The sequence below is a fragment of the Thalassophryne amazonica genome, chromosome 7, assembly GCF_902500255.1.
Source record: "Thalassophryne amazonica chromosome 7, fThaAma1.1, whole genome shotgun sequence".
In the NCBI taxonomy this organism is placed as follows: Eukaryota; Metazoa; Chordata; class Actinopteri; order Batrachoidiformes; family Batrachoididae; genus Thalassophryne; species Thalassophryne amazonica.
The window spans coordinates 98,230,703-98,244,694 of NC_047109.1; the positions used below are offsets into that span (position 1 = coordinate 98,230,703).

Genomic DNA, 13,992 nt, shown 5'->3' on the forward strand with positions numbered 1-13,992 from the left:
GAATGTCAACCAGAGCTGTTGCTCGTGTATTGAATGTTCATTTCTCTACCATAAGCCGTCTCCAAAGTCGTTTCAGAGAATTTGGCAGTACATCCAACCAGCCTCACAACCGCAGACCACGTGTAACCACACCAGCCCAGGACCTCCACATCCAGCATGTTCACCTCCAAGATCGTCTGAGACCAGCCACTCCGACAGCTGCTGGAACAATCGCTTTGCATAACCAAAGAATTTTTGCACAAACTGTCAGAAACTGTCTCAGGGAAGCTCATCTGCATGCTCGTCGTCCTCATCGGGGTCTCGACCTGACTCCAGTTCGTCGTCGTAACCGACTTGAGTGGGCAAATGCTCACATTCGCTGGTGATTGGCACGTTGGAGAGGTGTTCTCTTCACGGATGATGCGAAGGAGATGTGTTGCACTGCATGAGGCAAATGGTGGTCACACCAGATACTGACTGGTAACCCCCCCCAATAAAACAAAACTGCACCTTTCAGAGTGGCCTTTTATTGTGGGCAGTCTAAGGCACACCTGTGCACTAATCATGGTGTCTAATCAGCATCCTGATATGGCACACCTGTGAGGTGGGATGGATTATCTCGGCAAAGGAGAAGTGCTCATTATCACAGATTTCGACTGGTTTGTGAACAATATTTGAGGGAAATGGTGATATTGTGTATGTGGAAAAAGTTTTAGATCTTTGAGTTCATCTCATACAAAATGGGAGCAAAACCAAAAGTGTTGAGTTTATATTTTTGTTGAGTATATATATATATATATATATATAGCTAGAAATTTCTCAATTTTCACAACACTAATCTCTCTCTCTGTCTTGTTGTTGTTCATAGCACACTATTGCCCTTATCTACAGTATGCTCCATTAATTAATCAAAATTAACACACATTTTAAGCAGGAAAACAGGAGAGAGATTTTTACAGTACAATATGTGGGACAGACAGACAGGAACAAAAAGAGAGACAGACAGACTACATACCGGGCTGATGTAGACTCCTTGATGGACGTCTCCAAACTGGCCCTCACCTATACAACGCCCCAACTCAATACGGTCCCTCTGAATCTCGTAGTCCTGTGCTGAATACAAAGTATAAACAAACAAATACAGACAAAAATTATGACAACTTACACAGTTATATGTCTCTCTCACACACACAAGCATCCACATACATATACATACCACGCTTGTCAGAGTGAATGAGACCATGCAGTATTTGTTCATTTCTGCTTTTAATCACTGAAAGTAGGCCATTTCATTTATCTTCTAGCAAATCTACAGAAAATTTAGTGTTCATGCTTGCTCACAAAACTGGTGTTGTAGTGGTGCTTTAGTGTTATAGAATGTGTCAAAGGAACTTTGTTTAGAGAGGCTCAGACTAGCCTTTTTGACCATGTGGAGTGTTTCTGTGGACATAATCCATCTTTTAGGTGTCTGGGTGTTAAAGACCCTAGCAACTGGAAAAAAGTGGGCGCCTACATTTTACTTGGCTGCAGCAAATAGATGGCTATGTTAGAGACATGGGGATGGACTGGCTGCCCGCCCGGGTTGTTGCCATTCAGGCCCTCAGGTGTGGATATGACAATGCGCAGCACAAGCACATGCTCCCTGACCAGAATGGACAAAACTGTACATATTGCATCTTGATAAAAAAAAAAATAATAATAATAGGTTTACAAATCTCGTGAGTGAAAATAAACAGCAACAACACTATATCAGTGACACCACTGTTCATAAGTGTGAAACTATCCACACGTCACCATATAATTTTACTAAATTATTTCTGTTACCCAGTGAAGGCATTACAGGGGTGATGTGCAAGTTCATGTAATCTCTCCAACCTTGCTGACTGCAGCGATATCCTGGGAAATATGTTTTTAGAACTATATTTTTGACAATCTTGACCTTTGACTGATCTGTTCTCACCCAAGGAATATTCTGACCAAGTTGGGTGACAATCTGCTCACCGTTAATTTGTACGCAAACAGACACACTATTTCCACGCACTAATGCTAATAAATATACAGTGTTACATTGTAGCATTTTATACTATTTTCACACATCTGTCTGTCAGGTTGTCCAAATAAATGTCTAAAGCGCTCCAGCTTGTATCTTGGTGAAATGGAAAAATTTATCGTTTAACATTGTGACACCACCATTTGTTGGGGTCCTATATAGGCCCTGGGGCCCGTTGGCTTATCTCCAGATTCTGTAGCATCATGAGAGTTTACAACTTGCCCTGGAAGGGAGTCCAGGCCGACGCAGGTTACTTCCCCAGCCGAGTACCTGGTTTGTAGTGGTACCCAGTTACAGCTGGACGGACGAAGACTATGTAGATTAAGTGTCTTGTCCAAGTACGCAACCAGGTAGCATGAGCGGGATTCAAACCCAGATTTACTATTATTGGTAGACCAGCTAATTACCTGCTCAGCTACCCGCTCGGAGTCAGCTGAAAGTTAAATTAGTACTTAAAATGTACCCAGTCAGAATTAATAAAATTGCAGATGATCTTTCTTCTTACTCTGACAAACTTGGCTTTACAGCAATTATGTTATCATAAGCATGCAACAGTAACTCAGCAAAACCACAACAAAACACAGCGACTACAATCTCAATGTAGACACAAAGATGAATTTATAACTGAGTGAAATGTATTATGGATAAAGTCAGGCTGACTCTGAAAATTTAAGGTTAACAGCTTAGCAATACTTTGGTTACACTGCTATTTTAAATACAAATTCAAAATGTAAAAATTGAGCCGCTGAGAGACGTTGTTGTTTTACCATCTAGTTATGACCTGTTGTTCATATTCAACTGACCTGATTTTATCCATGCAATAAGTGTTTAAATATAATACATAAGGAAATGATAGAATATGATCTAGTTGACAAATCTCTTGAGTTTCTCTTTTCTTTCATGCTGTCACAAAAAGTGGGTGTACAAGTGCACTTTTTTAAGCTTTTTTTTATGTGTGGGGGGGGCAAACAAAAACAATGCATGACAATAATGAGTTTACTGGGACAACAAGTAAAAATGTAAATGAACTGCAATAAACAGTAGCAAAATGCAAGATACAGTTGTCGTAATTATGCCTGTGTAAGTGTCACCCAAACACAATAACATCAAGAAAGTTGGTGCTGTCCTGAAACAATTTTTTTGTAACGACCCTATCTGATAGTAGTTTAGGTGTATTTCTTTAAACCCTTCTCTCCTTCTGTGCGTCCTCCTTCAGACCGCAGATATAAAGAGGAACAAATGTGTACTCAGCCTTTTTTATTTTTAATCATCAGACTAAACACAGTTTGCACCAGGTTTTATTTCATTAACTGTGTAACCTAAACAACAATTTTGATCCTGAAGTTCTACAGCTATAAACCAATTCAGTCCCAAACTAAAAACACTTCAAATACAAGGGGAATCAAATCAACAGGGTACACGTACACAAAGAATTTCAAAATTTGAGTGTAAAGATGCAAACAAACAAAATAAGAACAATCACCAAATCAACGTGCCAACACAATACAACCAGACTTATGTTACATTCCACTTATTACCTTGATCAAGTCCATAGTATTCTAGGAAAACAGGTTAGTGATAGGAGACAGAAATAACTAGCTGTGAGTACACACATAGACTGATATAAGATTACTGCAGACAACCTTTATTTACTTTGTCAATGATACTTTATGAACGTTACAGTGATTCAGCTGCATTCAAGTGGTTATGTTTTCATCTGAAGAAAATGTTGCCGACACAAAGAAAACTGATAGAAAGTAACAAACGCCACTGGTTAACACGAACCAGACATCACCAGTCTCATTGCTTGGCAACCTGATAATATTAAAGGCCAACAGTGAAACAGCTCATCTCAGATATTAAGAGCTGAATGCTGACTGGATTTCTGGTTGCTCTTTCTTGCATTTCGTAACATACATATAAAAAAATGTTACGCTTCGACTAACTGTATCTCTATGGATGCACTTTTATGTTCACACCTGCAAGGCCACACCACATGACTAAAGTGAAAGCCATCATTTATGAATGGAGACATTCATATTGGAATTTTAGCTGCACAGAACAATCAATCCGTACTTATGATACTTAGGCAACATTTTGAGACACTTTAAATGGACAATTTTCTTGTCAATATTTATTTTGTACACCATTCTGAAAGTCAATCACATTATTTAAAGCCACAATTTTATTTAAATCTTAGCTGAAAATGATCTCACCGACTGCTTCTAAGTGTTGCCGATGTAGTATCACCTACTTGCATTGCAGTGAGCTTATAGTAACAAAAACGATCCTAAATCTGACAAACAGGCATTATTCAGCAGAAACAACAACACAACAGACCCACTCATATTTACTTCATCATCATTTTACAAGTCATGACTCAGAAATATCCTGCAAAAATTTGACTCATTCAAAAATAATGGAATGCAGCATTATAGCAACGATGGGAATCAGAAGCACATGGTGTTGTTTGGAATTCTGTCTTACAACTGTGGTTGGATAATTCAGACAGTGTGTCAAAAGAGTTTGGGGAAGCTTTTAAAACCTTTGAGCACCACCTAATACAGACTCCAGACTAATAATACAATTTCAGGTTCAAGTAGCTTCCCCTTCTACATAACTTCAGCACACATGATTACGGAAACTTTAGACACATTCAAACCTTAGTCAGGAGTTATTTTACCACTCTTCCTCTTATTCAATGTTAAAATCAGAGTAGATTTTTTTGTTTTTAATTAGGACTGACATATTCATAAATACTATTCCGGTGAAACAGTCATTATTATTTAAAATATTTCAAGATATTATTAAGACTCCTAAAAAATTTCAGCATATCAAGTTGTTCTTTGATATGCATTGAACACATTTAAAAAAATGTTAGATATCTTGTTTCAGGCTAGATGCTCAAAACAGAAAGCAGGAGGTGATTTAAAAGGAAAGTAATGAATTACACTGAAACAAATGTAAAGCAGTAATCCAGTGTCGCCAACCAAACGGTCCCCCCTAAAAATCGGTCCGCCCTGCCTTCACTGCGCATGTGTCATCAGCTGCGATTCATGGATTATCACCTCATTTCTGCTTAAAACTGCACTCCAGTCATCATCTATCTCAGCGAAAGATATCTGAGGTTTTTGTACAACAATCATTTCCACATAAACTCAGCATTATTTCATCATAAAAGATGGAGGAAGCGATCAGAGCGCAGCAGCTACACGAGCTGCTAGCTGTTGCGTTCACTGCGCGTCCATCATTTCAAAGCATCACAGATTATCGCCTCTTTCTGCTTATAACAGCCTCGTTTCTACTTCAAACTGACTTTAGAATGATTTAAGAGGTTTTACTTTGTCTTCTGATGGTTAATAATCCCATGAATCCATTTGATGGCTTTGGATGAAGAGACTTCATCTCAGATGAGCTGAGCTCCGAAATGACACATGCGCAGTGGAGGCAGGGCAGACCAATTTTTAGGGGTGGACTGTTCGGTCTGCGACACCGGTTTAGTTTGTCTATTTAAGACATCGCAGATTCTATTTGGTTTTGGGTGCGTTTCCTGTTTACAACTAAATCACTCCAGAGAAACTGGATCAAACACTTAAAACATTTTCCAAAGGCAGTGGAGAAAAATTAAAGTGGAACTCATACTGATATCAAATGAACTTTGCTGCAGGCACACAGACAGAGACAAATGGAATAATATATTCTCCTACATGCACATATTTACAGCTCTGCCAGAACAAGATTAAGGTACCTTTTTCTGTGTCACACCAACAAACGTCTGCATGCACACATGATGCTACATGATCACAGACAAGGTTTATGACATCCTGCTGCCTTCATTTGTGTGCACGTTGTGCAGGTCTACTTACTTGAAGGCATAGTGTAGGTGTCCTCCTCATCTATGATCTCAGCATAATCATCAGTTTCTGCAGAAGCACAGTGACACGAAGGAAAGAAGAATGAATCAACAAGTTGGTGTAGCATAAATAAAAAAAGAAAACTCCAAAAGTGCATCCTTTAAAAAAAAAAACTACACTCATAAAAAGCTGACAGCCCTGCCTGACAGGTGGACTTACATTTACAAGTTACACGTGAGGCGGAACGGCAAAGTGTCCTCTTTATGACAAAGCACAAACGCACAGTCTTGTTATCAAAATGGTTTGTAGCACCTGCCTTTCTAATAAGCGACTGGACTGTCGCATGTATGCAACGCCTTTCACACAAATCAACACATGCAGCGATAACAAAAAGAGCACAAACACACGGAAATACCTTTCACATCAACTGTCACCATAACCAACTGCAAACACATGCACAAAAAATAAAGACCGTTGCGTACAGCTTCACTGCAGCACATGAGAAATGGGAGACAGAGGAGAGAGGTACACCACCGAGGGAGAGGCAGAGAGGCACAAGAGAGGAAATGGGAGGGATGGAAAGGATTGTTCTTTCCACAGAAACAAGATAAAGGAACACAGTGTGTGAGTCATGGATCCAAAAGAGTTCAACAGACAGCTGCAGACATGCACACACATACACACACAGCTCCACTGCATGCAGATGCATCAGGGGTTCCCACTGTGATATCAATTCAGGATGGTTAATAGAAAGAATGTTTACCATCGCCGCTAGTCTGACCTGTAGAAGCAGCATGCAGCATGAAACAGAAAGACACAGGCATCCATCAGCTAATCATTAAACACATAAACATTATATAACGTCATGATCACATGATTAAGGTCATTTTTATTTGGTGTAAATGAGAGTTAGTCAGAGGTCAGTACAATCATAAAGGAGACAGTGACTAAAACTCTCCATGGGAACATCTGTTGAGACAAGAGCTCTTCACTGCGCACAAAGACGAGGCTTTATAACGGAAACAACATCTGTTCGGGTGTGTGCGCATTTCTATGAATGCTTTCTCAAACTCTGAGCAGTCACTGTCACTCCTGACTATTACAGCAAATTAGAGGCAGAGAAAGAGAGAGCAGGAAGGGAGCAACTAATAAACAATGGAGACATAAGCCTAAGGTTGATACCTGAGACGCAAACGGCTCTGGTCCGGACTCCGTCCATCCTTTTCTCCATTCGCTTCTCATGATTTGAAACTCTGCCGCAGAAAGGACAAGGTGATGTTTGACATTTTAATCAATCAATCAATTTTATTTATATAGCGCCAAATCACAACAAACAGTTGCCCCAAGGCGCCTTATATTGTAAGGCAAGGCCATACAATAATTACGGAAAAACCCCAACGGTCAAAACGACCCCCTGTGAGCAAGCACTTGGCAACAGTGGGAAGGAAAAACTCCCTTTTAACAGGAAGAAACCTCCAGCAGAACCAGGCTCAGGGAGGGGCAGTCTTCTGCTGGGACTGGTTGGGGCTGAGGGAGAGAACCAGGAAAAAGACATGCTGTGGAGGGGAGCAGAGATCAATCACTAATGATTAAATGCAGAGTGGTGCATACAGAGCAAAAAGAGAAAGAAACACTCAGTGCATCATGGGAACCCCCCAGCAGTCTAAGTCTATAGCAGCATAAATAAGGGATGGCTCAGGGTCACCTGATCCAGCCCTAACTATAAGCTTTAGCAAAAAGGAAAGTTTTAAGCCTAATCTTAAAAGTAGAGAGGGTGTCTGTCTCCCTGATCCGAATTGGGAGCTGGTTCCAGAGGAGAGGAGCCTGAAAGCTGAAGGCTCTGCCTCCCATTCTACTCTTACAAACCCTAGGAACTACAAGTAAGCCTGCAGTCTGAGAGCGAAGCTCTCTATTGGGGTGATATGGTACTAAGAGGTCCCTAAGATAAGATGGGACCTGATTATTCAAAACCTTATAAGTAAGAAGAAGAATTTTAAATTCTATTCTAGAATTAACAGGAAGCCAATGAAGAGAGGCCAATATGGGTGAGATATGCTCTCTCCTTCTTTTCATTTTTTACTCAGATTATTCTGATCACCATTCAGCCACAGTAGCTCAACCAAAAAGTGAGCTCTTACTGCACGGGTAATTCCAACCCAAAGTCAACAAACTTTCAAAAACTGCACATCTTGGTTTCATATTTTATGTAAAGAACATCACTACACCAAAAAATTAGTGTGCAAAGGTTTGGGCATGTCTCATCTTAGGTTTCTGAGATAAAACACACACACATCCTTAACCCTCTATAGTTGTCTGACGCAGAAACGCATCAAATTAAGTAGTCATCCCATCAAATCCACCACACTCTGAGTCTCTGTTTGAATGTTTTTAATTGTAATTTAAGACATGCAGCTCAGGTGAATTGGAAAGTTTAGAATTGTCCCGGTCTCAAAAGAGGTGTCGATCTCAGTGGGACCAACCTGATTAAAGAAAGGTTAAATCAAATTAAATGAAGAATGTGTGTTGAAAGTGCGGACTTCAAACAATACACCAGCTTTTAAATTTTGGTGATAGGCCCAGTAAAACTTGAATCATGATTAATAATTTTCACCAAGGTTTTTCCTGACTATTATGGTAAGGTGTGCCACGCATTCTGTGCAGCACGTGCGAATGGAAGCTTGTCTTCCTCTTTTCTGCTCTCTCTGGCAATTACGGGGGGGGAAGAAAAAGGACTTCCCCCTTTATCACTGGTGGAAAAATGCACGACCTAAACCAATGCAAATCACCAACACACATGGGGTTGTTGCTGAGGAGATCAAACTAAAAAACCACCAAAGACAGACTGAGATGCTAACACGCCTTCAGGTGGACAAGCGAAGAAATGACAAAGTGTCAGACCTGTGACATGTGGACAGAGAAGTTAGTTGAGCGGCCTCTGTTGGTTTAACATGGAATAACCCACATCCTAATTTTGGTCTACTTTTCACCATGTTTCAAGTTGTAAAATTGTGATAAAAACTTTCTCTACATGTGACAGCACAAACAATGTTATTTATGATACATGAATGCGCAGTAGTGCTACAAAAATGTTAAGCTTAATTAAAAAAAAATGCTTTTAAAAATGGGTATATTTAATATATGGAAACTTCAAAGAAGCTAATTTTTTCCATCATGTTCTGACCTATAAATTACTGGTTTAATCAAATTTCACTCAAAGAAACCAGCTGAGGTGATTTGGGTGTCTTTTGAAGATGCCACCCAGTTGTCTCTCTAGGGAGGTCCTCCAGGCATGTCTGACTGAAAGGAGCCCACGAGGAAGACCCAGGACACACTGGAAAACACCTAGGGAACACCAGGAGGAGTTATAGGGCCTAGCTGAGGATAGGGAAGTGTGGGATGACACATTTAATCTGTTCCTATTGTGACCTGGACCCAGAGAAGTAACAGAAAATAAATGAATGAATAATAAAGCTGGGCTGACAGAATAAATGTGAGGGAACATTCAGATCTTACAGCAAAGCAACAACTTTATTTTTAAACCAGAAACAATATAAAAAAAACTTGTCATGTGACTTACTTGGGGAGTGAAGGCAAAGCTCTGTCACCCTCTGACGAAAAAAGGAAAAAAAAAAAGAACACAGCGATTAGACACCGAAGAGACCAGCTTCATGTTAAAGCTGCAATACAAGTGCATCATTTCTGTGCAGCTATAGTTATTTTTAGAAATGTTAACATAAACACATTCTGGTATTTTCAAAGGGATAAATGCAAAGTCTCACCAGCCTCATGCAGATATGAATACAGTTAGAAAGATGGATGAGGCAATTACAGCCTGATGACTATTTATAGTGTATGTAAAACATGTTACCAGACATAACTGTTACCACGGAAAGAGCCACAGTATAGTCTTAAATGCGAAGACAACATAGGTAAAAACAAAAGACTTCCAATTAACGATTTAGCTTAACAAAGCTGTATAAATGTAATACTGAGAGAGAAAAAGCTCCCTGGGATGCAGAAACTAATCTGATTATATACGCAGCGAGTGGAAAATCATTGCAATTATGAACCTCACCTTTGTGAACTCTGACAATGAAGGAGCGTGTTGTCGAGGAGACAAGCCGACAGTAGCCGTCAATCAAGTCAGCCATGTTTTCTGCCGTGGTCAGCGATGCAGTGGTGACTGTGAGCGGCTACGCGCGCACACACGCACACAGAGACAGCGGGATTAGTTTAGAGTGGGACAGAGACTGGTTTCACAGTAGACACAATGACAGCTTTATTATAAGTAACGTCTTCTACAAGTCCACATATTCACACATTCATTCTTTTACACAGATATGCTTCTGCATTCAGGCACACGTGCTTTCTCATTAGTGAGGCCCGCTTGAATGCACTCCCGCTCACACCAACACTCTTGTGTATACAGCTGCACTCATCCTAACCTTCCTACGTTCTGCTTCCATATTGTGTATTACACTAAAATACATCTTCAAATACCATAAAGAGCCGAAGCTCTTCTTTGTCTATCACACATGTAAAGATCAATGGTCCACCTCGAACATTTACTGAATTATTTCCCCAATCTGAAGTCAGAGCAGACAGAAAATGGGTGATACAAGGAAAGAAAACTAATACATTAAATGTATAAATCTATGAATATATAGAATTAAGTCCTCTATAGGCTCTGAGGCCTGTTGGTGCCGGTGCTTATCTCCAGATTCTGTAGCGTGAAGCAGATTAGAGTCTATAAGTTCCCCTGGATGGGATGCCAGTCTGATGCAGATTACTTTCCCAGTCAAGGCCCCAGGTATAGATATTGGCGGGCCAGCTGCTTATCCACTCAGCTACATGCTCTGCTGAATGCATACAGTACCACTCAACTCAAACACTTAAGCCCCGTTTACACATAGACGGTAAGAGCTCCCGGAAGCGTCCCGGAAGAGTTTTTGGCCGTCTTAAGGATCACACGCCGTTGTTAACGCCGGCACTAGGGGGCGTGGCTTAGTTCCGGCTTTACCGGGAATCGTCGAAAAAATTATTCAACATGTCGAATAATTCCGGGAGCGCTCCCGGAGAATTTGCGTGACGACGGAGACAACGCAAACAACGGCGTTTGATACTTTTTAATCACCGTTTCATCCTGCCCCTTCCTGTAGTGCCGCAGTTTACACCACCGTAATTGGCGGCCGGCGTTGTATCCCTAATCAACGGCGTGTAAAACGGCGATAGAGCCCACATCGGCGTCCTCAATGGCGTTTTAACCGGTGACAGATGCAGACAAAACGGCGGCGTTAGCGGACAGTACGCCGTTCTAAATGCCACCCCCCGGTTAACGGCGTTCCAAACGGCCGATAGGCGGAGGTCAATATAAAAACGCTAGCGCGCTGCATGCAGGCCTCTCACGTTTTATCCGCGTATTTGCGGCTAGTACAGCGGTCAAAACGCCGGTGAAATGCTCCGCCCCTTTCCACCGCGAAAACAGCCGGAACTACCGTGAACTTCGGTCTACGTACTACCCGCCGACAAAATCATCTATGTGTAAACGGGGCTTTAAACAGACTTTCCCATTGAATTGAAGGGGAAACGGCCCCCTCCCCTCCAAAGGATAGTCATATCAGATGTGTATTTATTTTGCTTTAAGTCTTTAATTCTAAGTGCTGTATGCCGTATTTTTCTGAATAATTGCTTCATGCTTTTTTTTATAGATCAGTTAACATTTTGGTAGAATACGTCAGAGTACGTGTTGCATGGGAGAATTATGCAGGATATGCAAATATGTGTGTCTGTTTACCTCTGGAGCGCCGGCTACATTCAGCTGCAGCATGCCTTTCCTGTCCTTCTCTTCCAAAGAGGAATACTGGATGGACTGTACCTGGTTAAAGTTGGCTAAGTGGGTAGGCTGGAGACACACAAATAATAAAGCCTGTATTCACTGCAATCAAAAAATTCATCTAAATTCATCTAGAACACAGGTCAGTCCCATTTTGGTTTATAAAACAATAACAACAATCAAACACAGGATTGATGATTCAGCTAAAATTATTTTAAATATATGACGATCAGGTTTGTGAACCCTTTTTAAAATAAAGGTCAATTTGCAACCTTGGTGATTGTATTTTAGTAGCTAGTAAATATTAATTAACTCTGTAATCTTGGCATTAAAGTTACTTTACAAGTTTCACTGCTGCAAAACTGCACATCTACCCCCCAAATTAAGTGCACTCAAAAAGCACTTCAGGACCACTTCTGTCTCTGTAAACCTACTTTCTATTTCATATTACTATTTCGGGGGGATGTCATGCTATATTATTTGCATTTGAACTTATATTTCAACTGAAGTGACAGAAAAGAGAAAAAACTCTAATGGCTCAAACCAAACCAGTAGAGGGCGGTATGATTCCCAGTAGAGATCTTAAAGCGCATATCACTAGTTGACTGAGCTGACTATTCTAAATAAAGAAAGAATTATGAAAATACTGATGTACTGTGTTTTATTTTTGGTGCCATATGCCCTGAGAAATTAAGTCATAAACATGGGGAATTTAGCCTGATTTCACCTGCTGCTGATGAACATGAACCTCTCCTAGAAATGGACTTTAATGACACCATTTACGGTAACGCTCCCTTGAGGGCCTCTACTGAAATGAATGGGGAAAAAATAGAAATTTCTTACAGTGTGAAAACAGTGTTTTTGTGGTCTTTGACGGTGAATACGTCAAAATGTTTTATGAAGATGCACTAAAGCGACTAGCATTGTTAATTAAGTGGACAGATTTTCCAAAGATAATATTTTGAGGTGAGTTTTTTTTTTAATTATAGTGCATCTCGGACAGAAGCAGAAGTGAAACTGAGCACAGCGTGAGAATGGTTTTGAAAACATGAATTAACCACTGATTTTATTCTTTCCTTTCCTGTGGCCAGGAGAAAAATTCTGAAGTAAGTGTGTTTCCTCTCCCAAAAGCATGGAACCAGCCACGTTTGTGGACTGCACCAACCCATGCTAAGCTAAGGAACTTCGTGCGGGACGCAGGGGAGGAAGCCGCTTCTGTGATCATGGAGAGCCGGACAGAACATGACGATATGTGACTGCTCTTAACAGGAGAGCCGGACATGGACCAACTTCAGCATTTGTGTTATTTGCTAAGCTGAGTTCAAGCGATAGCTAAGCTAACAGGAGCCAGCTTCTGGTGGAGGAATGATTTTCCTGTAATCAAATGATAACACCACACAGCGGAACAAAAATTTTACATGGCTCTGTGTGTGAACACAGCAGGAGTGAAATCAGACACACCACTTTCATGGTATGTAATCATTATTATTCGGTCTTACTGAGACGTATGTGATGTTGTTTTGTTTGTTTCTGAATACACCACAGATTACAAAGAGGCTGAGACAGGTATAGGTTGATTGCAAAATACAAGAATTTGATTTAAAAACCAAATTAAAACCATATTAAAGCCATATTACCTTTGGAGACAAAAAAACAACCAAGACTGACTGTGTGTCCTGCTGTAAGTCATGAAGTGGACACAGGTGGACTGACCTTCAGGTAGCCAACGCTCAGCATCTCAGGTTACATCATTTTTATGGCTAAAAATAGTTCTGAATCTGTGCACATTTTTCAGATGCCGTATGGCTAATTTTCTTTTTATCAACTAAATCAGGACTCGCACAAGTTAAAGAGTTGGAAGTAATAATTCATTATCAATCAATCAATCAATTTTTGTATATAGCGCCAAATCACAACAAACAGACTTAGACTGCTGGGGGGTTCCCATGATGCACTGAGTGTTTCTTTCTCTTTTTGCTCTGTATGCACCACTCTGAATTTAATCAATCAATCAATCAATCAAATTTTTTATATAGCGCCAAATCACAACAAACTGTTGCCCCAAGGCGCTTTATATTGTAAGGCAAGGCCATACAATAATTATGTAAAACCCCAACGGTCAAAACGACCCCCTGTGAGCAAGCACTTGGCTACAGTGGGAAGGAAAAACTCCCTTTTAACAGGAAGAAACCTCCAGCAGAACCAGGCTCAGGGAGGGGCAGTCTTCTGCTGGGACTGGTTGGGGCTGAGGGAGAGAACCAGGAAAAAGACATGCT

General features: G+C 40.6%; 1 protein-coding gene across 13 annotated transcripts in view; it reads right to left on the bottom strand.

Annotated features, from left to right (window-relative positions):
• The window catches only part of LOC117514653 (focal adhesion kinase 1-like), a 176,274-nt gene that overhangs the window by 55,485 nt on the left and 106,797 nt on the right, over positions 1-13,992 (bottom strand). For 8 of the 13 annotated variants that reach the window (XR_004561922.1, XM_034175216.1, XM_034175215.1 and 5 more), the window contains 8 exons: positions 11,678-11,785; positions 9,959-10,076; positions 9,461-9,491; positions 7,066-7,136; positions 6,647-6,664; positions 5,896-5,952; positions 3,568-3,588; positions 995-1,092 (listed from right to left, as the gene is read on the bottom strand). Coding sequence is in view for 12 of the 13 variants with exons in the window: in XM_034175216.1 (XP_034031107.1) it covers positions 995-1,092; positions 3,568-3,588; positions 5,896-5,952; positions 6,647-6,664; positions 7,066-7,136; positions 9,461-9,491; positions 9,959-10,076; positions 11,678-11,785 (522 nt within the window). In the remaining variant the exon portion in view is untranslated. The remainder of the gene's footprint in view (positions 1-994; positions 1,093-3,567; positions 3,589-5,895; positions 5,953-6,646; positions 6,665-7,065; positions 7,137-9,460; positions 9,492-9,958; positions 10,077-11,677; positions 11,786-13,992) is intronic. The other 5 variants (XM_034175220.1, XM_034175213.1, XM_034175219.1 and 2 more) reach the window with 3 other exon arrangements.